The following is a 27,899-nucleotide window of genomic DNA, read 5'->3' on the forward strand; positions in this document are numbered from 1 at the left end:
ACCTAGTCGCCAATGGGCGGGCGCCCGTGAAGCAGGTGAGCCAATGAGTGCAAGATGTTGAGTGACAGCTGTCCAATAGGGACCCTCAGTGCTAGTATGGTTTGCGACTTAAGCGCCGCCGCGGTCTGAGGAATGTCAACTATTCAACATGGAGGAGGAGGTCGATAAGCTGGAATTGATGGTGAGTGTAAAGTGAAGGCGATCTACTGGGTAGTTTATTTTCCCCCGATGGTCTCCAAAGTGGGACGCAGTTTGGAATCGCCGGAAACCCTGGGTGGCAGAGTCTGGACCAGACTCGAGTTCCCTCCTCCTGCACCAAAGGGATTCGCCGCCGCCTGGTCTTTTAACCGCCGTGGGGAAGGGGTTACATCCGGGAAGCTCAAGAGGGAAATGGCGGGAGATGCTGAGGGTGTGGGGCCTTTGGAATTCCTTGTTCCTTCCACCTTTCCGCCCCTCAAGGAGCGGTGGCTGGTGCAGACATTTGTATTTCCACCAAAAAGACGAATGGAATGGTCCCAAAACGCCCCAAGAAAGGGAGAGGTCGTTCACACTCCAAGGTGGGGTGGGGTGGGGTGGGGTTAAACCCAGTGGGATGGAGAGAAATCCCTGGAAGGCTGAACAGTTCGCGTCCTCCAAGGCGTGCAGAGAAAGTCTGAGAAAGGATGCTAGACTTGAGTGCACAACTTCCTAGCGGCCTAGGAAACCCCGCAACCAGTTTCTGTTTGGCCTGAAGGTGGAAGACAGCCCTTGGGTGGCGTGGTGCGGGGGCAGCGAGCGATGGGCATCTGAACCACGAGCTTGTTTCCTGGAGCGCCGGCGGGATTGGGACATGGGAGGCTCCCTGCTCTTAAGTTGCCTCGTTTCATTCATTTGTGAAAGTAGGGGGCGGGAACGAATAAGTGGAAAGGACTCCCGCTGCTGCTTGGCCTGCTGGAAGGCGCCAAGCTGGAGAGCTGTCCTAGTTTTCTTTTATGGATCCTTCCCTTACTTGTCCTCTTTATTTCCTCTCCTCCGTCCCTAGACTACCAGCTTGATCGCCCGCGCTTTTTTCTTCTTACTTACCTTGTTTATCTTTAGCCCTCCCCCGTCTCCCTTACCAGTTTTGGGGATTGGGCTGGCTTCCTTTAAAAAGTGAAATTCGGAGGACGCACCCATCATTGAGTTCCTGTCAATTTTCTTTTGTTAAATAAAAACAAGATTAAAGAAGCCGAAATTTTTCTTCACCCGCTCTGTGCCCCCCCCCCCCCCCCCCCCCGCTGCCATTCCCTGGCATTACTCATTTGTGCCTCTGTTGCTCCCGGCAAACTGACTCTTGGGTCACTTTAACATTTGCGCATGTAGTGATTCTGGAAGAAAATGAGTACCATACTCGCTCCTATTCCCAGAAAATGTGAGACCTTGATAATACTTATTATTTTCTTCCGCTGTATTAATGAATTGTAGTGCCTCATGTAGACAAATTCGATTTGAAGGCTTTCAGTTGCTTCTAACGTTTTGAGTTTCAGTTTTCTTGGGTGTGGGGTGGTGGTTGTGGAGATATGGCGGGAGAGGAATGACAGAGAAGAAGGAAGAATTTCTGGAGCTTTCCAAACCTGTAATAATGAACTTTTATTTCAAAGTTTTGTTATTCGTATCATTAACTGTCTTAAAAAAAAAGTATTATAGTAGTTTGATTCTATAACGTTAACACTGTTTGGACCTTCTCACTCATTCTGAATTCCTCCCTCCAGATAGATATTTCTGCCTAATCGTAAGATGCTAAATATTAATTTTGCTTTTAACAGCCCCACCCCCAAGTTGGCTGTTTAGTTTGGAGGTACCAATTAAGCCTTGTCTGGACTTTGCAATGAATAAGTCAACATTCTCACAGGACTTTTTTTTTAAAGATTGAACACACTTTATTTTAAGGAGAAAACAATTAAATGTAGATCTTGGAAAAAAGTAGGTTTTAGAAAATTATGAAGTAGCCAGACTCAAACTTTTAGATGTTTGAATGATGGGGTAGTTTTTAAAAAATTCTCTTTGAAAGAGGATGAGAAGAAAGCAGGTCTTTTCTTAAATTCCTTGCAAGTAACCTAGTGGTAGCTTTCCCCACCTTCTCCCCCCTTCAAGTTATTTGTTTCCATACTCATTAGGGTTTAAAACATATATTTGAACTATTACCTTTATTACTGCTTTGTATTGATTGGATAGTAAAAGATGGCACATCTCATCTTCAGATTTGCTTTTAGAAAAAAATGTATCTGAACAAGTTTAGTTTCCAAGATTCTAAAGGTAAATCATCTCCTCTACAATCCTCTGATTTTTGTTGAATTATATGCGGCCCAGGATTTGAGGTCAAGACATTCATGCTCCAGCTGTTCTGAATTTGAATTCATTTCTTAGTAGGCTCAATTCAACCAAATAGCTGAATTGGACCATTTAAAAGAAGGTTAGTGACCATAATGGAAAATATTTTTGTATCAATCAACATTATTAATGGAGGAATAAACTCATTACAGGGTAATCTTTGTTCTCTAACTTTTTTCCTTCAGGTATTGAGTGAGTGGTATTTGTCTAGTGACCCTCTTGTGGTACCAGTGACCTTTTGTGATACCACTAGTGGTTGTGTACAAAAGGTAGTGCGATGTGATACTATAATACTATTTCTATTTATACTTCTGGGTTTACATCTGACCTTTGAATGGTTTCTTACCAGTTAGAAGGTTAACGTGTTAATTGGCTTGAATTCAAGGAAACCTGATACTTTAAGCTTGGATCCCCCTCCCATGATCCCATTGTTATTTTCTCCATGATTTTTCTAAGTTTGAAGTAAATGGAGATGATCTCCTATATTTAAAATGCTTTAGGGATTAAGTGAAAATTTTAAATCCCCTTCCATATATTCAGTTAGGTAGGACTAATGGTGTCTAGTTTAGGGACACATTGATTCCCTGGAAGTCTGTAAACTCTTGAGATTAAAAGCCCTAAAATGGTAAGTGATTTTTGTATTGTAATTTAGATTCCAGAGGGAGAGATTGGGTATATAGAGATTGGGAAACTTATTTTACTTTTCATTTGTTTTCTTTGATAGTCTTACCCAAAAGACTTGTTTTATGTGGCAGTTAATCAATTGTTATGGAGGAGCTTACGAATATGTATCAATAGAACAGAAATATTTTTCACAACTTTGTCTTAGTAGTAATTACAACCAGTTTTGTTAATACCAGTCCTAAGGTACGTATTAACAATACCTGTGTTAATAACTTGTAAAGCTAGGACATATTTACAAAATTCCTTTCTACATCTATGCATGTTTCTATTTGAATATGAATCATAGGTTAGTTATCAAAAAACAGTATCACTTTGATATTTAAGTCTTGTTTTTTTAAACATTGATATAAATGTTCTTATATCAATGGAGGTCTTCTGTCCAAAACGGCAATTCTTCTTTAAATTCTTTTTGCACTGAAGCTTCGACTGATGCAAGATGCATTTGTATTCCTTTCCTACTGATTACTGCTAACGAATGCTCTGACTTTATTGCACTACTGTACTTTACAGCTAGCAGTGCAATAGTATTGTCAAAGCATCTGAAAGCAGGATGCACACCGAATTTTGATTCTTGCCTTACATATATTTCTTCAGTATCTGTGAGTAATTTACCACAACCTTTGTTGCTGAAAACTGTATAATCTTATTACCAAAAGTATATCTTTTAGAAAGCTATAATTTGGGAAAAAAATAAGTTTTTAACTAATTAAAAACTCCCTACTGTAATGCATTATGAAACACACTAAGAGAATAATTTTTATAGCTTAAGTTGTTATGGTTTACTATAAATGAGTAGTACTTTGTAATTTGCTTCTTTCTGTAACAGATTTGGACAGGCTCTAACAACTCTCAGATTTTATTTAATTGAATTTTAAGATGAATTAGTAAGTGCTGAAAACAATGTCTGCTGTATCTTTCCTGTGGTAACTTGCCCCGTACCTTAATTTGTGTATTATGTAGTAAATGCTCAAATTTAAAACTTAAGAATGCTTGTTTTAAAGTTCTTTTTGTAATTATGAGATATAATAAAGTGTGAATCCATCACTATTTTTTTGTAATCAATGTTATTGAGATATAGTTCACATACAATAAAACAACCAATTTTAGGTATGCACTGTGATGAGTTTTGCCAAATGCGTACAGTCATGTAGCTACCATCACAGCCATGATAGAGAACCTTTCCATACCCTTAAAAAGTTCCCTTATACCCTTTTTGAAGGTTTGCAGTTAACCTTCTCCTCCCAAACTCCCCGGCAACCACTGATCTCTAATTTTGCCTTTTCTAGAATTTCATATAAATGGAGTTATATATGGCATGCAGTCTTTGTGTCTGGCTACTTAGCATGCTTTTGAGATTCATCCATGTTGTACGTATTAGTAGTTGGACTGTTTTTATTGCTGAATAATATTCCTTTGTACAGAATAGCACACATTGTTTAGCTGTTCATCAGATTATGGACTTTGGGTTATTTCCAGCTTTTGCCTATTATGAATAAAGTTGTTATAAACATTGTAGTGCAAGTCTTTGTGGGGACATAATGTTTTTGTTTCTCTTGGGTTTCATGATAAATATATGCTTGATCTCGTAAGAAACTGCTGAAATCGTTTACAAAGCTATGTACTGGGGCTCCAGTTTCTTCATATCCTCAACTCCTTGTATTGTCAGTCTTCATTTTAGCCGTCTTCATAGGTGTGTAGTGGTATCTCGTAGTTGCAGTTTGTATTTCCTTAATGGCTAATGATATTCAATATCTTTTCATGTGCTTATTTGCAGTTGGTGTATCTTTAGTGAAGTGTTAAAACCTTTTCCCTATTTTCAAATTGAGTTGTCTTTTTATTATAATCATAAGAGTCCTTTAATTTTCTCTGTTATTTGCCTTCTCACTTAAAAATTTTTGATGAAGTCCAATTTAGACATTTTATCCTTCTATAGTTTATGCTTTCTATCTCACAAATCTTTGCCTAATTCAAGGTCATAAATGCGTCTATGTTTTCTTCTAGAAGATTTAGAGTTTTAGTTTTTACATTTAGATCCCTGTCCATTTTGAGTTAATTTTTGTATATGGTATCAAGTAAGTGTGAAGGGTCTTTTCTTTTTGCATATGGATATCCCCTTGTTCTGGTACTGTGTTTCCCCGAAAATAAGACCTAACTGGGCAATCAGGTCTAACGCGCCTTTTGGAGCAAAACTTAATACAAGACCCATATTATATTGTATCGTATTGTATTGTGTTGTGTTGTGTTGTATTACTATATTATGACTTGGTCTTATAATAAGAGCGGGTCTTATATTAATTTTTGCTCCAAAAGACACATTAGAGTTGATTGTCCGGCTAGGTCTTATTTTCGGGGAAACACTGTACCATTTGTTGAAAAGAGTATCATTTCCCCAGTGAATTGCCTTGGTTCCTTTGTAACAAATCTACTGAACATGTATGTATGGGTAGATTTATTTATTTTTGAACTCCATTTTTTTCCGTTATGTCGTATCACACTGTCATAATAACTGTAGCTTTATAGTAAGTCTTGAAATCATCTAGATCAAATCAAAACTTTGCTCTCTTGTTTTCCAAATTGTTTAAATTATTTTACATTTCCAAATAATCTTTTTGTCAATTTCTACAAAAAAGCCTGCTGGTGTTTTGGGATTATGTTGAATTGAAAGAAAGAATTTGGGGATAATTGATATCCTGACAATACTGTTTCTTCTGATGCATGAGCATTATCTATCTTTCCATTTATTAGGTCTTTTAAAATTTCTCTCAACAGTGTTGTACCGTTTCAGTGTATAGGTCTTTATAATTTTTTAATAATCTGCTTAATGTGATTTCTACTGGTGCTCTATATTTTACAAGTAGAGCAAGAACAGTTACAACACGTGTTCTAAATTCATTGAATTTCAGAAAAAAGTAAGCTATTTGTTGAGCAAATGTCTTTATAAAGCGACTGGGAGACTAGATACCAGATGTAAGTAAGATACCTGACATATTAGGCATGGACTCAAGGACATCATTTGTAGGGAATTAAGAACACGATTGCTCATTATAAAACCATTTTATCCCAAGTTTTATATGTAAAATTTTATTCCAAATTAAATATATGATATCCTTCTGAATTACCTCCCCTGGCCTCAAGTGCAGCTGTTTTCCTCTTCTGGCTTTTAATTTCCTACCATTTACCAGTGGCTTATTAAAGCAGTAGGTAGAATTTTGTGTTGTTTAATAAAGTAGGATATTACATGGGAGGAACTGAGGGGAGAAAACTGCTTAATTTGAGGAATTCATTTCTTTTCTCTGAAAAAGTGAACTGATAACAACATAATACATTTCTTTTTAGATATCATTGAATTTTTTTTTTATCCAGAGCTTGTACAACTATAAAGTTTTTTTTTGTGTTAAAAGGCTAAATACTAATAAAATAAGAATAAAAAATGTATCAATTTGTAAGGAGAGGGAAGGATTTTTTTTCTGCCTTAAACTATATTTTGGTGTGACATCTTCAATATTAGGAATAGGGTATGAAAGCCATACATATAAGCTCATTTGAAAATGAAGCAGGAAATTTTTGTCTTTCTTGGAGCAAAGTATAAGTTTTAAACAAACAAAAATATCTTACCCTTGTTAACCAAAAATAACACAAAGTTTCAATATCAAGAATATCCCAGATAAATAAAATTTGTTCTTAATTAGATTTTAAAGATTATACTTTTAATTTATTTTAATATATAGCATTTTAAAAGTTTGAATAAGTGAATTCTTGATTCTTTGATTCAGTGTTTTTGTTCTCATTTTATCAATGAGGAAATAATCTTAGTTTTCACTAAGGTTTTCATGTAGTGGTTTAGTGACTGTAAAATAAATTTAGTTTTTCAGAACAATTTATTTTTGTTAAGAAATGCGAGAGTTGTAGCTTTTATAAATTCCTCCTCTCTCCACTTAATTTACCTATTATAGATGACAGTACTCCATACTTTCTTCAATAAGTGTTACTAGGGCAGGTTACTACAAAAGACTAACGACATTAAGGAACTTCTCTGGGACACACAGATAAATTGAATATATTAAGATAGATGCCATGATGGGACAAGTAAATACCAGGTGTTATGGGGGTACATTGGAAAGAGGCACCTAATCTGGGGAAGGCTTCTTAGAGGTGAGATATAATCTGAGACTTGAAGGGTAAGTACTAGGGATTAGTCAATGATGGAAATGGGAAATGTTTTAGGCAGAGGAAACAATGCATGTGAAAGTCCAGAGGAGAGAGGTGTTGCACAATTTGGGGAAACTGTATGTGGTTCGGTAGAGTGTTGAGGTGAGCAGGAGTGCTGAGATGAAGAACCAGTAAAATCAATATTCTAGCTATTAAGTGGGAAACCTCTATCTCACCTTTTTCTTTATTTCAGTTGTACAACATAATGAGTAATGTTGTATATATTGTGAAATGATCACCACAATAAGTCTAATAAATCTGTCATCAGAGTTAGAAATTTTGTTTTCTTGATGAGAGAACTTTTAAGATCTACTCTCAGCAACTTTCAAATATATGATACAGTTTTAATAGCTATAGTCACTGTACTGTACATTACATCCCCACTTGGTTATTTTTATATTTGGTCCTGTATGTGTCCATAGCACAATTAATGGAACCAAGGATCCTGAAATTAAAAAAAAAAAAAAAAAAAAAAAAAGGTTAAATAGAGTACTTCAGTTAATAAAACCAGCCTTCTACAGGCAGGAGCTCATGTGTACTATCCTAACAGTTGTTCCATAAAAGACTGCAAATTAGGAACTGATGAACCTGAAGCTTCTGCCTACTTTCTTCTGTTTTGATGTTGCTATTTGCCTGAAATGACATGTCTGTAACCTGGTGCTTGTGCATATTAATGCTTATCGGTTTCAGACAAGCATAGACATGCATTTGTTCTGTCTGGAAGAAAGTGGATAATAGTCAATTCTCCAGCAGAAATATACCAAAAAGCCCAATTGTGATTGTGTAGACATTAGAAGTGACCCTTAACTTTTTGGGAACTTGAAATATTTCTTCTTTAAAGAGGCTTTAAGCGGGTGGTTGGGTTCCCAGGCTGTTTGTTCTTTCAAATGAATGAATGGTCTTATATCCATTCCCTTAGGCTGTATATTAAAAACTATGAATACAAAAATAAAAAGACAAGGCTCTTACCAGCAAGAAATTTGAAATCAAGTGGTGACATTACCTTGCTAACAAATTATTATAATAGAATACATGAAATGGTAAGCTGGAGCCATGAACAAAATAAAATGAGAGTAAAGATGTTTCTAAATCTGCATTGGTGAGAAGGGAAGGTGAGGAAAGGGGAGCTTTAAGTAGATTCTTTGGTTAGTAATACACGTATAGCTAACCTAGGTCTAGGAGTATTAAGATACCTGATTCTCCCTTAAAAAAATATTTATATGGTAAATGCATGTCTAAGTCCAGCTGAATCTAGAACATACCTCTACCGGTTCCTCTCACCATAGACCAGACCACCATATTTTTTCCCCTTCACTTCCCTGTGGTTTGATGCTGTTCAGATGAGCTCTCTCACAAGAGGATGTGTTTGGAGTTTTGAGAGCACTGGTCCTTTTGAAAGGGAGCACTCATGTAGCAGTGAAAATCTATAGGTTGTTTGTAAAAAGGAAGCATTTTTAAATTGAAGAGCAATTATATATTTTTCTGCCAGATAGTTCAGTGGTATGTAATACAGTGTGCCTTTTACTTAAAGCCTTTAGCTGGTCACAATAAAAGCTAGCATAACAGAATATTATATGTTTATGAAATTAGCATGCTCTTAAAAAAAATAGTCAAAATTATTTCCTAAACTACACCTTCTCCCGTTTGTACAGTATCTTGATTACCATCTCAGGCTGCTTCCAAGAATGTCCAATTGGCAGAATGTAATTTGGCTCTTTGGGGCTTTAATATTGATTTCCATGGACTTTCCCCAGCTAAATTGCATGTATTATTACTCTTAGGATTGGTATAAAACTTTTCCCATTTATTTTTATCACTGATTTAGAATAAAACTCGTTTCTGAAATATGAATTTGTCTTGGGCTTTAAAAAAGTCACTAATCTTATTTTAAATGTTCTAATGCTCCTAAAATAAGATAGATAGCTAAATTAAACAGCAACCTCCCTGTTTACAAGGCCTCCAAGAGGCTAATTTATAACTGAGGGGATCTGTGAATGAAGTCTATCAGTATCACTTTGTTCCATTAATCAGACATTAATGAGTTTTGGAGACTATCATAATTGGTCAGTAAGTGTCCTAACGTGTAACTAAAAAATGTCCTGTTTAATCACCAGATCCTAGAACCCTATCGATATTGGCTCTGCTGTGTAAATAGGTCTGAGTAGTGCAATATTGCTTATAGGGTTTTGGTGTTTGGGAAGAACAGTGGGCAGGCTGCAACAACTGTAGCGGAAACTGAAGCAACAGCCATCTTTGTTCATGAAGAAAATAAATAGTAGAAGCTAGTTTTCAATATAAGTATTAAATCTGAAATTCAAATGTCAAATTTTAATATATTAGAAGGAAGCACTTATCTTTTCTAAGTTTTAATATTTCAATAAACTTGGGTTTTATTTGTAGTACAATGAAATAATCGAATTCCAGTGTTGAAAGGGATCTTGTATTTCCAACTCTGTCATTTAACAGGAGCCACCCAGAAAGATGGACTTATCTGGGGGGGGCCACATAGCTGGTTAGTGATACCAGGGCTAGAACTTCTGTCATGTATCTCAATTACTTTGTTTTCTTCTTTTCTGTACCATATAACCAGGCTGTGTTCAGAGGGAATTTTTAATGGACTAACTTTAGTGATATTAGATATAAAATTTTAAAAGAACTGATTAAATTTAATTTTAAAGTCTTTACATTTCCCATCAATGTGACTTTTATTGGCTTTAATGTTATGTATAACTTTGGTCTAACTACATAAAAAAGCAGTAATGAAAATAGAACTAGAAGCAAGTTACAGACTATTTCTTCATTGATAAGGTGAAGGGATCAGGTCAGAGAATCTTGATTGTTTTTGTTTCTGAACATTGCATTGGCATCTTTTTTTCTTTTTTGTCCTCTGCTTCATTAAGCCCACTGACTCCACTAATAAGTAAATATTTCCCCTATGTATTATCACAAAATATTATGTTCAGTTCTTCACAGAGGATAACATTCTAGTCTCAATCTGTTTTTCCTGTCTTTTAAAAAAAGCTTTTATTTGTGGTAAAATGTACATTAACATAAAACTTACCTTTTTAACCATTTCAAGTGTACAGAGCAGAGGGATTAAGTATATTTACATTGTTGTGCAACCATCACCGCCATTTATCTCCAGAACTTCGTCTTTCCAAACTGAAACCCTGCACTCATTAAACAATAGCTCCCCGCTCTCCCCTCCCTCTAACACCTGGTGACCATCATTCCACTTTCTATCTCTATGAACTAACTACTGTAGGAGCTTTTTATAAGTGGACTTACACAATTTGTTCTTTTGTAACTAGGTTATTTCACTTAGCATAATATCCTCTATGTTCATCCATGGTGTAGCATGTATCATGTTGAGACGGTTTTTCCTGTAGGCCCCCCCCCAAGAACTCAATCTCCCCCTTATTGGAGCTATCTCTGGCAAGCTCCCCCTAAGAGCTCTGTCCCCCCTTCCACCTCCCATACCTTATCAGAGATGACTCCTGCAGGCACCATAGTTAGAGGCCTCCCTGTCAAAACAAAGTTGAGGGATCACAGCTGCTAGGGATGGATCTCCCTGGCACCAGATTGCCCCCCCTCCCAACCCGGAGACCTGACCCTATAAAATAAAACGCCTGACCCCAGTTAGTGCTCAGTTCTTTGGGAAATATCCCACTGGGCCCACTAGTGTAATAAAGCTGAGTTCTCCTTGCCCTTTGGGTGCCATTTGTGTCTCTCGGTCCTCACCGTTTTTTCCACAACAATCAGAATTTCTTTCCTTTTTAAGGCTGAATAATATTCCATTGTATGTATATACTACATTTTGTCCATCTGTAAATGGGCACTTGGGTTGCTTCCACCTTTTGGCTATTAAAATAACGCTACTAATAACAGGAATGTACAAATATCTGTGTGTGTCCCTGCTTTCTGTTCTTTTGGGGGTATATCCAGAAGTGGAATTGCTGGATCACATAGTAATTCTACTTTTGAGTTTCCTGTCTTTTGAAGTCTGTTTAAAATTCTGTTTGTTCTCTCAAATATTTTCCAATTAGAAGTGTGAGCACATTACTTTAAAGGGGTACGGGAATTTAAAAATATATATTTTGAAAGGTATACATAGTATAAATGCAGCCAGGGGAGGGGGTAGAAGGCTCTGAATTTTAGCATTTATCAGTTTTCCTGGTGTAAATTTTTCTACCCTGGCTAATTTCAAGCTACCACCATAATGTTATTGAAAGTGGAGTTGGGAAGACGTGTAGTAGCACATGATATAGTATTTCTACTATACAAACATGATACACCTCAATAGTATAGATAATGGTAAAATATAGTAAAATAACTAGGAAGTTAGGACTTTTGAGTATATGTTTGCTTTTAAATAACTTATATAATTGTAAATTTATATAATGATGCCTGTGTTTAACAATTGGCTTGTAAAAATTCTTGAAAATTTAGCTGACTTCATCATACCATTGATTGGGAGCATACTCTTCCATGTCTTATTAAAATATAAGTCACTGGAAAGCAGGAACCACTTCTTTTTGGTACTGTTTGGATGATTTTAGAACATTGTGGACCCTTGGCTATTACAGGAAGCCATAGCTGAAACCACTCTCTTGAAATGAAGACATTGTTAAATGGACTATGGGATTATGCTAGTTAAACTTCAAGTAGAACTAAAATATCAAGTTAAAAAACACATATAGGCTTTAGAATTTCTGGTTTATAAACAAATTAAGGGCTTCTAGTATAGAGATTTTGTTTTAAGGTAACCCTGAAGCTACAAATCCCTTAATTTTAATAATTTATTTAAAATTATGCTTTAAAATGTTATTTAAGACTTGGAATTATGTATATAAAGCTATGGAATTTTGGTCTGTTTTAATAATTAAAGCAAACACATCTGGACTTGAATGCTTAGAGCCTTTGTTTAATTTGGTTTGCCCTCTCCTGTCACCCTCCCCATACTCTCCATCCACATGTTGTATAGGTTAGTACACTTTTTTAACATAAAGGAAAAAATAGTCTTTGAGCGTATTCTAATATGGGACGTTACCCCAGCAGGAATTTCTTTATACACACACACGTATAGTAATTATTAGTATGTTGATGAAGTCTGCTTATTGATTAATTTACTCATGGCATCTAATCAAAAAGTATATAAGAGAAATGAAAAGCCTCTGTTTTTGGAAAGCGTTTCAAATATGTTTTTTTAACTTAAGAACTTCTACATTTGTTCTTCTGGCTCACAGCAAATCCTTGCTGTTAGAGATTCTTGGAACATTGTTAAAAACAAAAACTGGCTTTTTAAAATTACTCCGAAAGTTTTTTGTTATAAAGATAGAATTTTGGTCATTGAAAATTTTCTATTCAAATTTAGGTCAATGATGATAGAAATTAGTGATGGAAGCTTAAGTATATCTCTTTCTGAAATTCTGTTCAATGATGACAGCTTCTGACCTTAAAAGCATTTTAACTTCTGAGAGCCATTTTGTCTTACTCTACATTCCAAAGTAGAGTTCTTGGTTTAACCTTTATGTAATGAAAATATCTGTACACCATTTCTTATTAGACCTGAGAATTACTTTTACAGTTTTTGCTGTTTTTTGCTTTTTCTATTAAGACTTCAAGATTTCAAGAACCAATCTTTAGTTCAGAGCTTAAGTTCATAATAAGGTCTGAACCCTCTCCCCAAAGCAGTGTGCTAGGCTATGGGCTAGGAATAGGCGATTTCCCTGAGGAAATCATGTTTTGCCTTTAATAGTAAACTCATGGTTGGTTCCCTGATAAATTCAAGGCAGTATCTGCTTTAAGATCATGTAAAAGATGAGAATTTCCAAAAATTAAGAGTAACTTATGGATTAACCATATTCAGAGATAAACCACTTTAACACTCTGCTATACGTATATCCTTTCCAACTTTTCTGTATGTACACACACATGTTTTAGGCCTGTGGCAGTTTTCCCCTTTTTTCTCCCTTAGAGGTTTACTACAGATGAAGGTCCCATGCTAGGACAAAGGTTCAATAGATCGGGTTTATTCACACTGCTACTTCAGTGCTATATGTAGCTTTCATTGTATGGTTTGTGACTCTTTAAGCCCTCTAATTTGGGTCTGTGTGCCATATATCTGTAGTTCTTTGGGTTTGCAGATAATGGAAACTGTGAGTATCCCTGAAAATAAATTTATTCTGTGTTTTAACTTAAAACCACTTTTCCTACCAGAGATCGAGAACCACTGTCTACCTAATGAGAATGTCAATGACCCTAGGGAATTCTTGAAGCCATTGTTAGTTCTTGTATTAATATATGACAGTGGCTTTTGGGTATTTAATTTTGGCTCAAAATTTAAGAGAAATGCTTAGAGAAATGAGTTTCAAAATGTTAACTAGTTTATAAAATGTTTAATAGAGCCATGGGTATTATAGACGATGGAGGGTTTATATGCTTTTCTATTTCTGTATTTTCAAAATGGGTATATGTCATTATTAAAATACTAAAAATATACAGAAGAGAAAGAATAGTTACAGTGTCATGTTTATTAATGTCTTTTGATTCATGTAATAATGATTTGTGCTGATTTTTAGTTCCAGAAAGCTGACTCTGATCTGGATTACATTCAATACAGGGTGGAATATGAAATCAAGACTAATCATCCTGATTCTGCAGGCGAGGTAATCTGCAAAATAAATGTCTTTTAAGCAGACTGTTTTATTAAAAGATTTTCTGATAGTATTTCTAACAGTTGTAGATTATGACAGTTATATTAAGTACTACATTTATAGAATCTTAAAATCTTTTTTAAGCTTGGAAGCTTGGTCACATCATACTAGAGCATGCCGTTATACCCACAGTCAAGAAAATTTGTGGCTACTTTTTTTTTTAACTCATAAACAAGAATTATTGAGTCCAGAGGTAAGAACCATTGCAGAAGCCGCTGAAGTTCTGAGAGAGAAAAATAGATACCTCTACGGCAGTGGTTAAATAAGAAGGGAGAAATCATGGCAGTCATGATATTCTCTGAGGAAGATGATGATATACTATTAAATTTGTTATGTGCACTGTGATTTTTGTCTAAATTTATATACTTAGTTATTGTAAGGTTAGGTTGATTAGATATATTAACTCTGTTTTTTGCCATAACTACATTAACTACATGTACACATGCCCATGGAGATGAAAGTTTTTAAGTATTGTCTGTTAACATTAATTTGCCACTTGAATCATTACTGTTTATTTTTGATAGCACTTGCCAGCAGACAAGAAATATCATATTTTACAGTTTTTCCAAAAATTTTATACCTTTAAAAATTTTTTTTTGATTGGGTGGAACTACAAATTAAAATAACCATTTATATAAAATTGAGAAAGCATTGTGAATGTTCAGTTTTTACTACACAAGTTAGCTTCCTACCAAAACTATTCTAGCTCCTTAACTGACTTAGCTTTTTCCCCTTTTCTCTCTTCCTGAAGAACCACCACCCAGTCCTGGCCCAGTGGTACCACCTAATGACTGGCCAAAGGACTCAGCTGAGTCACTGTCTGTCAAGTACTATCTTGAAGACGTTTCATGTGGTGCTCCCCCTTTTCTTCCACCTTCCATCTCTCATCTTTGTTCCACTTCCAATTGTTTTTCTATTCTACCATTTGTTTTAAAAACAGCTTTATTGAGCTATACTTTACATACCATAAAATTTACCCTTTTAAAGTATGCAATTCAGTGGTTTTTACAACACTCAAGAGTTGTGCAGCCAGCATCACAATCAATTTTAGAACATTTTCATCACCTCACAAATTCTTACCCATTGGCAATCACTCCCTAATACTCCCTGCACCCTCCCATCTCCTGACAACCAGTAATCAATCTACTTTCTATCGCTACAGTCTCTACAGATTAGCCATCTGCTTATTTCATGTAAATGGAATCATATAATATGTGGACTTTTTTGTGTGGTTTCTTTCACTTAGCATGTTTTAAAAGTTCATGTTGTGGTATGGATCATTATTTCATTTTTTATAGCAGAATAATATTTCATTTATGGCTATACCACATTTTCTTATTCATTCATCAGCTGATAGACATTTTGGTTGTTTCCTCCTTTTGACTATTATGATAATCCTACTATAAACATTCATGTACAACTTTTTGTGTGAATATTTGCTTTCATTTCTCTTGGGTATATACCTAAAAGTGGAATTGCTGGATCATATGGTAATTCTGTTAACTTTTGAAAAACTGTAACTTTTTAAACATTTATATTTATCCTTTTTGTGTTTATAGTATTTGGGAAGAAAACCATGATCTTAATCTTTGTAGATTTCACTGACATTAGTCCTAGTGATTATATATGTATCAAGGAACAGGAAAGTAAACAACCAGTTGCGTTAACCTCTAATACATCTACGTGGTAGTAGTGGGAGTAAACATTAATCGAACATTACGATGCACCAACTACTGTGCTATGTGTGTGCGCGTGTGTGTAGTCACCCTCACATACATACATATAATTTTGTCAGCTGCATTATCCTTATTCTATTCCATTGTGATTTGGAGACTGTCAGTAATTCTGCATAAAAATCAACATTTTTAGTAGAATCTATTTAGATATAAAGATACAATAAACTGCCAGCTCCCTTATCATGTTCTTTACCTATTTTTGTCCCAGAAAGATAATTTTGTTTTATTTTATGAACATTTCCCCTGTAGACTCTTTTAAATTTAATAACACAACTAATGGCATGTTTCCTTTTGTTTTTTTTCAAAAGACTTAATTGAGTTGAGCATTTTGCTCATGTACTGGCTTTTCCCGCATCACTAGCACTGTCATTATCAGAGCACTTCCTATGACTTATCATAAGTGATCACTCACTGATAATAAACAAAATCCTAAAATGAATTGAAGTGTTATAGGCACAAAGTTAAATAAAGTGCAGCATAGTTTATAAATACTAATACCAAGAACACAGTGGCTCCCAAGAAGCCACTCACTCAAACAAAACATGCTATGTGCGCAACAGTTTTTTTTCCTCTGTGGTATGGTGCTAAGTCCTCAAATCATGTTATCCTGAATTAATTATGGACATATCAATTTTATTAAATCCAGTTAATGTCACAAAAACACGTACTGTGGGTAATTGCCTACCTATCCTAACTCGTAGCTCTATGGCTATATATTCCTTGTGCCTGGTTCACTAATTCTTTTCCTAATCGGGAGATCATCAAGGATTGGTTCTCACTACATTTTTCTATGAATTTGTATTTTGAGAATTCATTATCTGGTTTATATGTACAGGTGCCTTCTTGTGCTATCTTTCTGCTCCAATCTGACCTGCTCTACAGGACTCCCACATGGCTATGTTTCTGCGATTTCTTTACCATCATTTCAGTAATGTCCTTTGTTTTACTCCAATTTGGATCACATGTTTAACTCTTTCTTGGTTTATTCCCTTGACTGGGTGAAGCATATCCTTTAGAAGCGTTCTGAGGAAGAATACACAAATGGTTAATATTTTGAGACTTCCAATGTTTAAATGTCTTTATTTAACTCTTTTATTTTACTTTTAGTTTGGTTGAGTATGGAATTCTAGCCTGGAGATTATTTTCTCTTGATTTTAACATTATTGCTTTGTGGATTTCTAGCTTCCTGTGTTCCTGTTGAGAAATAGATGCCATTCTAATTTCTGATCCTTTGTGTGTGTCTTCCTCCTTATTCTATCCTCCTCCCACCCCCCCACCCCCATTCTGTCTTGGAACTTTCAGAATATTTTATCCATGCTGTGAACTTTATTTTTTGGCCATTTTAGTTATGGTGTAGGTCTTTTTATTAATTGTGCTGTCACTTAGTGGGGCCCTTTAAATCTGAAAATGCACAGATCTGAAGTCTTATAACCTTTCTTACCCAGTATATTGGTAAGAAAAGAAATCCTCCTTTGTGGCAGTGAGATATTGGACCTCCTGTATCTATCCTTCATTTTTCTTATCTTTTCTTCCCTATTTTCATTTTTGTGTATTTTCTCCCATACTTTTTACGTGCTTTTTTATTTTCTTCTCCTGTATTTTCCAGTTTTTCTACTGGAGGTCTTTTATCCAATACAATATCCAGCATCTCATGATGGGAAATATACCCCTGAGGGTAAGGGGCCAGGTCTCAATGTCATTGGGGTGTATACTGCATAGATACCCCAAAAAGCATCTTAATATACATTTGGTGTCATCTATTATTTCTTTGCCTGTATCAAACATACTACTAAGTGTTCTTAACTTTTTATATGTTATCTCTCTTCTGTCCCTTTCCTACTTCTACTACTTATGCCATAGGTCTTGATCACTCTCTGCAGAATTATTTTAACTGTCTTTAAGTTACATTTTCTGTTCTTATTCCTTCTTGTTAGAATCATCTTTATTTACCAGTTCCATCATCAAAAGCTTAGAGAAAATTCTCCAAGGAAGAGAGGGGAGTAGAGGGCCGTGAAGTTAACCTCTGCCTATAACCAAGAGATAGGTAGGGTCCATGAAGGAGATATTTGAAGAGTAGGAAGATAACCAACATGGTATAGTTTTACGGAAATCAAGAGTTCATTTTAAGAAGATTGAAACAGGGAGGAAATAAGGAGAGGCAAAAAGAGGGTTATCAAAATTATGTGCTATAGGGCAAGCTTGAGTTTTTGATTGTTTAAAATGATTTGGTGAAGAATAATACTCTATGGGTATGTTAAACTGAGGAAGTCTATTATAGGATCTTGAAAGTGGATGGCAAATGGAGTGAGAAAAATGAAACTGGTTTTGAAGTGACAACAGAGTCAGAGAAAGAATTCATTTTTTCCTTAGTACTGAGAAAATCTGTAGATGTTTGTGGTCTCTACAAAGGGAGATACGGAAAAGGTTATTGAAATAGAGGAAATTTAAGGTTATGGGGGATATGAGGAGAAAACAACAATAATAGAGTAGTGTGAGGGGCTGAGTATGGATGAGAATGTCCATAGATGCAGAGAGATGGAGTTTCTACTGTGTGTTTTCTGCCTTCTCACTCAAGTTGTTGATGAGGTCTTGTGCTAAGAAGGAGTGGATGGAAACTGGAGGAAGTGGAGAAAGTTTGGAAAAGCTACTATTGGAGGGTTTGCTAAGGAACCATCAGGGAATGAAAGGAATTACCAAGTGGCAGAAAGGACCCAGCTGAAATGTCTTTTATGTCATAGTGGTTATTTATATTCCAAAATGAATTTGAAAAACTAATGTAATTTATAAATGTAGTTGCTTAAGTTGGCATTAATTTTGTATAGTGAAGTCAATGAATTGACAAAATACATGCTTTAGCCCCATGACAAAGTGTTTAAGAATTTTATAAGTGGTTTCAAGTTGCCTTATTCTTTAACAACAAATTAACATAGTTCCTTTAATCATCTTCTGAATAGCATTTAGAATTATATTTTAGAATACTATGTAATTTATTATTGTGAACTATGCATCAAATGTTATATATCTATAGTGACCTTATTCGCTGTTTAATGTTGTTTTTTTGTGTATGTGGGGGGGCTATTTCTGTACCTAGGCTTTAAATTCCTTGAGAACAGGATCTGGGTCTTATACTTCTCTCTTTCTTCCCTTCCTCCATCCTGTGTCACACAGTTGCATAATATAATACAGTGTTTGATTAAATGGGTGGTAGAATGTGTTATGTATGTTTTAATTTTTAAAAGAAGCTGAATTTTTCCTTTCCATCATTTAATATATATTAATTTTTTTTCTGATGTAGAAAAATCCTGTTACACTCTTAAAGGAATTGTCAGCAATAAAGTCTCGATATCAAACTTTGCATGCACGCTTTAAACCAATTGCTGTCGAGCAGAAAGAGACTAAGCGACGCATTTGTACTACTTTGAATAAAACTGCAACCATGATACAAGAACTACAAAAGCAAATAGACCTGGAGGTAATGCTTTCAATTGACAAGTTGGATTTGTAGAGTTTTTATTCTGAGTGTAGCTTTAAAAGATAAATCCCTAGTAGCTTTCATTTTAAAATTCAGCAGTCAGTTTAAAACTGTTGATAGAAATGAAATTTTCTTGATTCCCAGAAGTATAATAGCTCTTATCTCCTTTATTTTAAAATGAACATGTGGACTTGATATGGTTGATGAAAGAGGTATGCTGTCTTGGATTATGTAGCCATGGCAGAAGAGATAAGTTGATAATACTTATTAAATCTACCAGCTCTGCTGGTTCCATAAGAATTAGTGAGACTGAGAAATCTGAAAAGCATCTGTAACGGTGACTTTTTTTTAGTTCTCCGTTTCTTCAATTGGGTTGGTGGGCCTGGGTAGCCTGCCCTTCATTCTCTCCCTCCATTCCCCAACCCCTTCTCATTTAGTGTAAGATTCCTTATAATTGTGAGCCTCTATCACTAATGTGTAAAACTCTTCACATACGAGTTCAGTTCAGACAATTATGTTCGCAAACTCATCCTAGAAAAAGTGCTACATACCTCATTGCTGAATATCACTATGGTCACCTTTGAAGTACTCCCCTTGGGAAGCTATGCACCGACGCCAGGGCCTAGTCCACCCTTCAAAGCAATTTTGCAACTCTTTTTCTCGAATGGCAATCAGAGTTGTCGTTGTATTAAACTTGATATCCTGAATATCATCAAAATGTCTTCCTTTCAATATTTCCCTTATCTTCGGGTAAAGAAAGAAATCATTGGGGGCCAGATCAGGTGAGTCGGGAGGGTGTTCCAATACAGTTATTTGTTTACTGGCTAAAAACTCTGTTACAGACAGTGTCATGTGAGCTGGTGCATTGTTGTGATGCAAGAGCCATGAATTGTTGGCGAAAAGGTCAGGTCGTCTAACTTTTTCACGCAGCCTTTCCAGCACTTCCAAATAGGAAACTTGGTTAAACTGTCCAGTTGGTACAAATTCATAATGAATAATCCCTCTGATATCAAAAAAGTTTAGCAACATCATTGCAACAAGTTTGCGAACTTAATTCTCGGACCTCATCGTATGTTGGAATAGAAAAAGAATATGAGCTGCTGACCTAGACACTAAGATCTTGAACAGCCCATTGAAGGATTTGATAGTATTTTCATTTACTATTAAGGCAAAGTTGGCAGCTTTCAAAAGAAAAGATAGATTATATATAGATGGAATCATAGAGTAGAACTTAATTGTCTGGACAAAAGATGGCCAATAGGTTTTTAATTTCTGGTGCCAACTATAATAAATTAACTGGTAATAGCTGATTAGAGTGCCTTATCAAGGAGCTGTCTCTGGGCATGGCATAAAAGCTATCAGCTGTGGGCATGCTGCTAGGGGCAGCATACATGGTATTTATTTGCCAACTCTGAACTAAATTATGTCTTAAGATACTTGAATTATGGGCTCATAGTTAGAGTAAATCTCCAAGGTTGATTACCCAGGTCAATTTGATCAAGAATTCTTGAATTTTGTCAATGAAGGAAAAGAAAGCAATACTTGGTTAAAAATATAAAATGATACCTTAGATGTATCTGTTATGTCACAGTGAAGTGAACAGAGGGGTAGGGTTGAGCAATTAAAAAGAGCACAGAAGTAATAAGGAATAGGAATTTAAAATTGTGGGTGGTATCACATGCTGATATATAGAATGCAAAAAAGTATGTATACAACCTTTCAGAAATACAACTCAAATCACATATTCCTTGTATGTGATCAGAGCCTGTTTTATAGAAACACATAAACTTGTTCTAAGGAAACAAATCTTGAAGAGAGATTAATGGTAGTTCTGGATGTGCACATCAACATATATGTATAGACATCCATAAATTTATTGATGCACAGAATAAACTTGGGTGAGTGAACAAAGAGAAAAATTATATTTTGACTATTTACTAAAATTTTCCCCCACTGGATCCAATAAATAGGTGGTATATTTCTGACAGTTTACAAAGAGGTACAGAAAAAGAGTTAATGATAGGGGATTTCAATCATCTGAATATCTGTAAAGGTATTCATTCAGTTAAAAGTATCTAAAATGAGCAATAATTTTATCAAAGGTAGAAAGCTAAGGGAGTTTCACTTTGAATCAAATTATGACAAACAAGGAGAAATGACTGAAAGGTAGTTATAAACCTTGAAAAAAGGCCGTATGTGAGAATCAGTGATTGCCAAGTTGGGAATTGTTGGATAACTGGGTCTTGTGTCTACGAGTTTAAAAACAAGATAATAGTAGAAAATTCAAAGCAAATTTTTGTGATCAAAATACGAAAGAAAAGGGAATGGCATTTGTAGAGAGTTGTAAAACCAAAAATAGTTCTATGAGCCCAGAGTTTAAAGGACATTGCGAGGTAGACCTTGTAAAGGAGTTTAAAGTATAAAAGAGGTATTTCAGTGATAGGGACAGAACTGTGAGAATAGTTAAAGCCAAAGACTAGATTGACCTGAAGCTTCTGAAACTTAAAATAACCAAAAAGGCCTTTAAAATTATTTTGGGAACATGAAGAACGAGAAAATGATAAGTCTGCTTAAGACAAATGCTGTTTTGTTTATAGCCAACAGAAAGTAAAACTGTTCAGGTATTATCTTGCTATAATCTTTATCAAGGCAAGTGGTTTTTTTCATTTGGAAGGATAGAAAATATATTTGAATTGAGAATATTCAAAAAGAACACTTGAATTAAAAATATTAAAAGATAAATAGAGATAGGAATAGAAAAGGAGGTAGAAGAAAGGGAATACATATTAATTTCCTCATTTATTTAGTTGATATTAAGATTTAGATTTAAATACACTTAATTATATAGGTGACCACCAAAAAACAAAAAAAGGGACCAAACTTGTACTAAAATAAGAAATAGCAAAACAATCCCCCAATATAGCAATAAGTAGAATATTAAAAAGGCATTAAAAATTGAATATGTGGTATTATATTGATGCTCCAAAACATTTGTGTTAAAGAAAAATTCCTACAAATCTTAGACTGGTTAATTCCTGGAGAAATTCTTTGAAGATTTATTAAACAGGTGATCTGAAATCTCTTGAACAATGATCACAAAGAGCAACATGGATTCATGGAGAACAAAGTCTTGTCAATATAATGCCATTTCCTGTTTTTGAGATAGAAGAGGGAAATTCTATAACTATTTGGGTTGCAGTAAGGCGTTTGACTGTTTTTCATTTAATCCATGTGAATTTTGGGCAAATGTTGGCTTTGGCTTGATGAGCTGAACCAGCCAGATTTTCCAATAGCCAATTGTGGCTGTATAAATTAAAATTAAATTAAATAAAAAATTCAGTTCATCTACTGAGCGGACAATGCAGATATGGAATATTTCCACTATCACATAAAGTTCTGTTGGACAGTGCTGCCCTTGAGATTCTAATTCTGTAGTTATGGGATGTTCTGGATTTATCAGTGTCTCTAGAGATGACCTACAGTAGTCCCCTCTTATTTGCGGTATTGCTTTATGCAGTTTTAGTTACCCATGGTCCTAAAATATTAAATGGAAAATTCCAGATATAAACAATTCATAAATTTTAAATTGTCTGCCATTCTGAGTAGCCTGATCAAGTTTCGAGTACTCCACTCCACTTCACCCAGGGATGTGAATCATGCCTTTGTCCAGTGTATCATAGTATATGCGCTACCCACCCCTTAGTCACTTTGCAGCCATTTCAGTTATCAAATCGACTGTGGTGGGATTGCAGTGCTTGTGTTCAAGTAACTGTTATTTTACTTAATAATGGTCCCAAAGCACAGCAGTAGGGATGCTGGGCCAGAGTAGTGATGCTGGCAATTCCAATATGCCAGAGAGAAGCCGTAAAGTGCTTCCTTGAAGTGAAAAGGTGAGTAGGGCATAAGATATTTTGAGACAGAGAGAGAGAGAGAGACCACATTCATATAACTTTTATTATAGTATATGGTTATGATTGTTCTATTTATTATTAGTTATTGTTATTAATCTCTTACTGTGCCCAATTAATAGATTAAACTTTATCATAGGTATGTTATGTATAGGAAAAATCATAGTATATATAGGGTTTGTACTATCCACGGTTTCAGGCATCCACTGGGTGTCTTGGAACATATCTTGGGACTACTGTATATAGTTAGGCAGATTTCTAACTGTTTGAGTGATTCTTCCGGTTTCACCTCCTGTTATTTCCCCATATAACCTTTTGTTTCAGCCAACCTGTTTGTTGGTTGGTGCTCTGTGAAAATCCCTTACAAATAATTTCCATTTGGCTTTTCTTCTTCTTTCCTTTGTTTTTGCTCCTACCTGCTTTTTTGGGGGGAATATTGGGGAACAGTGTGTTTTTCCAGGACTCAAGTCAAGTCATTGTTTTCAATCTAGTTGTGGAGGGCTCAGCTCACTGGCCCATGTGGGAACCGGCGACCTAGGTGTTATGAACACTGGGCTCTAACCAACTGAGCCAACCGGCCGCCCCTGCTCCTACCTGCTTTTGTGGATACTGTTTGCTGGTTGTTTTCTCAGCGTCTATTCTCCCTTCCTGCCTAAGAGAGTGCCCCTCACAGCCTTCTGCCTGAGGTAAAGGAAGTTGGCACTATCCTCAGTTTCAGGGGTGTTACCCCATTGGCAAGGGGAACAGATTTTCCTTTAACTAACCTTGGTTCAGGAATGGGTTTATAACCCAAATGACATGTGAGGGGGGGAAAGTCTGGAAATAGGAAATTAGGAAGAGTTTCCTCACTGCAGAGAGACCCCTAGGAAGAGAAAACTTCTTCCAAACATTTTGTATAGATGTGATGCCTAGCATTGCTAGAGCCATTTTCCTGTCAGCTTGTAGATAAAGTCACCATTAAGGATTTGAGAGCCGTGAGATGGAAAAAACTGAATCCTTACATTCTTGAGCTGCCAAATAGACCAGCCCTGAAGTCTGCCCTTCTGTATTTATTGTACAATAATAACTTTTCTTATTATTTATCAATTTTGAAATGTGTTTCTATTATTTGCAGCTAAAAGCATCGTAATTATCCTTCAAAATTTAGCCCAAGTCTTTACCTCTGAGGGTACTTTCAGGCTATTTTTGTTTCACATTTCTTTTTCAAAATACTTTTTGAATATGCCGTTTAAACATGACTTCTTTGGTTCTGTTTAATTACAGTCCTAAAACTGTTTGCTGTTTGGTCTTGTTTGTTCAGCTTAATTGCAAGTTCTTTGGAAGCTCAAAAATCAAAGTACTTTATATATAGATAGCCAAATATCTGTTTTTTCCCCTGCTTCCCTAAGTTTGTGATCACATACATGGTATGGGCTTATGGAAACATTTATTGGTGTGATAAAGTAGAGTTAACAATCAATTTAAGTCTTTAAAGGTGTGTTGTTGTTTTTTTAATGAAAGTATAGTTGAAGCCTTTAAAGGTTTCTGAAATAAAGACTTTGTCATTTGTTTTCTAGCTGTCACCATTGACTGAAGAAGAGAAAACTGCAGCACAGCAATTAAAATCTCACATGTCAGACTTATGAAGAAATGGACTTGCAAAAGGAACTCTATATAATAGAGATCAATTCCAGAGAGATTTAGGAAGATGTCTTGTTACCACCTGATGACCAGAGGTCGAGTATGGTGAAGGAAGAGATTTGACCAAGTAGTGATGCATTTCACAAAAGAGGGCAATATGAAGAAAGACACATATACGAATAAATTTCAGTTGAAAGGATGGAATGGGAATAAAGGGATTTAAAACATATATACACACACACTTAGTCTTGTAATTTCAGGCAAGGAAGTCTCTTAACACTGGTTTGCATCTGTTTTTGTATAATCGGGATAACATACGAGTAGATGTCCTGTCCTAGCATTAAAACAATGTTCATGTACTATCCACCAGTCAAATGTGAATGAGCATATTTTGGAAAGGATAGAAAAAATATTTGTATTATACATGTAGAGAATGTTCCATTTTTGAACATTTTGACTGTAGATGTGGTCACATTGTAGGTGAGATTGCATGTGACCTATAATCTCCCATAAAACCAAACCGTTGTAATAAGCTGGTTCTCCTGTGACAGTCTCACTTTTATTTTTTTCCTATTTCTTCTGCCTGCTAATGTTGAGCAGCATGACTCTACTTTCAAATGCTATATTAGACTGTCCCTGTTGTATTTCAATACTACCCTTGTTCTCCAGCCTATATTACTGTCATTATTCTATATGAAAGCTGAGAAATTGAAATTAGAACACTGGCAATTGCTTCTTACCAGTTTTGTGTGTGTGTGTACGTGTATGTATTTCCTTATTTATTTTTAAATAACTTGACAATAAGGCAATTGTCCAAAGTAGGGACAGATCTTGATAGAAATATTAACTCTTGATGTTAATCACAGGGTTGTTTATAATAGCAATAAACACATCTGGCCAATGGCAGGTAAATAGAGTAAATCATGGTGTATCTATGCAATAAGAGGTCAAGGAGCCAATAAATTATTAATGTTCTGGGAAATGCTGAAGTTAAATGGTAGACAGGGGAAGCAGATATTGCAGTTTTGTAGTTAAGATTGGGCTTTGACATCATACCTGAGATGTAAATAGCACATTTTAAGTTCTAGCTAGGGTTTCCCGGCGGGAATTCCCACCCGTTCTCAGGAATTTTTTTTGCTTTCCCTTTCCCGAATCCCAATATATAAACTGTTTTCTGTTCTCCATGATGAATCGTTTCCATAAAGTGACAGCCGATACTACCAACCACCCGGGTTCAAGGAGCCGATTTTCCCGATTTCCTGACCAACTTTTCTCGGGATTTGGGAAAACGAAAAAAATTCCTGAGAACAGGTGGGAACTGCTGCCTGCAAACCCTAGTTCTAGCTGTGTGATCCTGAGCAAATCACTTAACTTCTATGTGCCAGGATGGTTGGAAGCACAATGAGATGATATTTGGGTTTGATACTTAATCCTTCAATAAGTTATATTTCCATACACAAAAATGAAGTATTGAAAAGACTAGGAAAAATGCATCAAATGTTAGTTATGTAGGTTATAGAATTATTTAATATAATTTAAAAAATTTCTGGAGTATTTCTCCATTGACAAACTTACAATAGCTGACAAACAGGGTTGGGAGGGTGTCGTGCGGGAGACCCTGCTCGCTGCGCCATTTGTCGTGCGCACCATTTTTCAGGCGGGGCGGCCTGCGGGGTCTCTGCTCCCGCTCCCCACACAAGAACGCAGGATATGGTGAGGCCAAAAAGGAACACCCACGGAGTCATAGGTAGGGGAGTCATACCACTATGGTCTCACCGGAGACTGGGCCCACTGGACGCTCGACCTGCCGTCAGCCTTTCCGCCAACCGAAGGACCGAAGACTCCTCCTCCACTCTCCTCGGCTCTGTTCCTCTCCTCTCTTCCGCTCTCCTCGGCTCTCCTCTTCCGCTCTGCTCGGCTCTTCGGCAATTCTCGGCAATCCTTGGCAGTCCTCGGCTCTCCCCTGTAGCAGTAGCCGCCACAGCGGACAGCCAATCAGCCACAGCCAAGCCAGCACCTTTCCAGGTGAGGCCGAGAGCCTGTAAACTACTCTATGGGGCTCTGTCCCCACAGAGAGTATCTGCAGTTAAAATTGTCCTGTCTGGTTTGAATAGCTCAAGAAGAGAAAGCCCCCCTTTTTTAAATTACAGAAAAATAATTCACACCATGGTAACGTTAATTTTCTCCAGTACTCAGGCAATTAATATTAAGGAAGTTCCTGTCCATAAATTTTGGTGAAAGAATTTTTCAGTCACAAATTAATCTTCCTAAAATATCTTTGTTCATGGCTCAGGTAGTTAAAAATGTTGCCTACTACTTATAAATGAAAGTCCAAATGCCTTGATATTCAAGAACTTTCTAGGTTGTTGTTTCTCTACACCTGCATTCTAGGTTAGGCTAAGTGTAATAGTTTGCAACAAACCAGAAAGGAAAAAAATAAATTCAAACTAAGAATTTGACGCACACCTTTTGTCTCACACCTTCAATTCCTGCAAATACTTGAACACCTGTTACGCTAGAAAACTGTAGAAAGCAGTCACCAATATAGGCAAGCTGAATACAGGTGATACCCTTTGACACCTCCCATAGTCTCATAGAGACAGCGCATCTCAAGTGGCTAGAAATGCAAGATGAGATGAAGTGTGTGCGTCTAATGTCTACACAATCTGTGGTTCCCTCATCCCACCCCCAAGATGAGGAACTACACTGCTCTAGCCTTCACAATCTGGAGCTTTGCTTCGATAGGTGCAGCGGAAGTCTTAAAAAATGTGAGACAGCTTCCTTCCAGAGAAAGGATCACCAGTCAGGAAGCCTCTGCAATACAGTTTCTCAAAGGGCGGGTAACAGTAGCCTAGTCATCGAGAAGGGATGTTGAAAGCGCCGATTTCGTGGAGCCCCACCCTAGAATCACGAAGCCGAATACCTAGGGGTGTGGCTCCGGAGTTAGCGTTTTCTGCAAGCATTCCAGCTGGCCCCACTCTGGCGCGCAAAAGTTTGAGATCAGTGGAGCACCGCCTCCCCTTAAGGGGCGGGGCGCAGCCCAGTGCCCGGCTCTCCGCCGCCCGCGCTAGCCTGGGGTCGGAGGCACGCAACAATGCGGCAGCGAGCTTCCAAATCTCGTGTGCGCCCCCGCACCGCGGGAACTAGGTGCCAGCCTCTCCTCAGTTCCCCTAACGTAACGTCTTGTGCGCATGCGCGCCGGCGC

At 36.4% G+C, this 27,899-nt stretch overlaps 1 protein-coding gene across 1 annotated transcript; it reads left to right on the forward strand.

Moving 5' to 3' along the window:
- The first annotated feature begins 28 nt into the window (after window positions 1-28).
- SKA2 (spindle and kinetochore associated complex subunit 2) lies at window positions 29-25,436 on the forward strand. The gene is made up of 4 exons (XM_019736298.3): window positions 29-181; window positions 13,824-13,910; window positions 18,990-19,166; window positions 24,631-25,436. Exons 1-4 carry the CDS (start codon window positions 149-151, stop codon window positions 24,697-24,699), a joined length of 366 nt encoding a protein of 121 aa, XP_019591857.3. The 5' UTR covers window positions 29-148; the 3' UTR covers window positions 24,700-25,436.
- The last annotated feature ends 2,463 nt before the right edge of the window (window positions 25,437-27,899 follow it).

Source organism: Rhinolophus sinicus, chromosome 12 (genome assembly GCF_057876585.1).
Source record: "Rhinolophus sinicus isolate RSI-liver-muscle chromosome 12, RSI-T2T, whole genome shotgun sequence".
NCBI lineage: Eukaryota > Metazoa > Chordata > Mammalia > Chiroptera > Rhinolophidae > Rhinolophus > Rhinolophus sinicus.